Source organism: Sinocyclocheilus rhinocerous, unplaced genomic scaffold (assembly GCF_001515625.1).
Source record: "Sinocyclocheilus rhinocerous isolate Xijiao unplaced genomic scaffold, SAMN03320098_v1.1 C35627556, whole genome shotgun sequence".
NCBI lineage: Eukaryota > Metazoa > Chordata > Actinopteri > Cypriniformes > Cyprinidae > Sinocyclocheilus > Sinocyclocheilus rhinocerous.
In genome coordinates this window covers 1-556 of record NW_015758097.1, presented here as the reverse complement: position 1 = coordinate 556, position 556 = coordinate 1, and the positions used below count along the sequence as shown (strand labels likewise).

The window sequence follows — 556 nt, the reverse complement described above, 5'->3', positions numbered from 1 at the left end:
AAGGGCTACTCGATGGTCCGAGCGTCTCATGGCGTCAGAAAGGGCGCGTGGTATTTTGAGGTCACTGTGGACGAGATGCCACCGGACACCTCGGCTCGGCTGGGCTGGTCTCAGCCTTTAGGTCTGTCCTGTAACAGCACTGCTAACAGTTACAGAAGCTTCCCTGTATTTACAGCGTCCCGTCATATGTTTTTCATCTCAGGAAACCTACAAGCTCCTCTGGGTTACGATAAGTTCAGCTACTCGTGGCGCAGTAAGAAAGGAACGCGCTTCCATCAGTCCATAGGAAAGCATTACTCTGACAGCTACGGACAGGGCGACATCTTGGGCTTCTACATTGAGCTTCCAGACAGCACCGAAACCGCCAAGGCTCTGCCTGACACGTACAAGGACAAAGTATGAACAAATGAAGTAATTTGTTTATTTATTGATTTATTTGATCTTCAGCTGAAAATGCATTTTACTTAAAGGAATAGCTCACCCAAAAATGAAAATTTACTCAGGCCATCCTAGATCTAGATGAGTTTGTTTCTTCATCAGATTTGGAGAAATGTAG

General features: G+C 46.2%; 1 protein-coding gene across 1 annotated transcript; it reads left to right on the top strand.

Moving 5' to 3' along the window:
* Positions 1-6: 6 nt before the first annotated feature.
* Positions 7-415, top strand: LOC107734997 (set1/Ash2 histone methyltransferase complex subunit ASH2-like). Its single transcript, XM_016546839.1, has 2 exons — positions 7-121; positions 203-415. Exons 1-2 carry the CDS (start codon positions 13-15, stop codon positions 400-402), a joined length of 309 nt encoding a protein of 102 aa, XP_016402325.1. The 5' UTR covers positions 7-12; the 3' UTR covers positions 403-415.
* The last annotated feature ends 141 nt before the right edge of the window (positions 416-556 follow it).

Bases quoted from the DNA above. Each gene is read 5' to 3' on its own strand.
- LOC107734997 (XM_016546839.1), top strand. From the start codon at position 13: ATGGTCCGAGCGTCTCATGGCGTCAGAAAGGGCGCGTGGTATTTTGAG. The intron at 122-202 runs GTCTGTCCTGTA...TTTTCATCTCAG, and splicing joins GGGCTGGTCTCAGCCTTTAG to GAAACCTACAAGCTCCTCTG.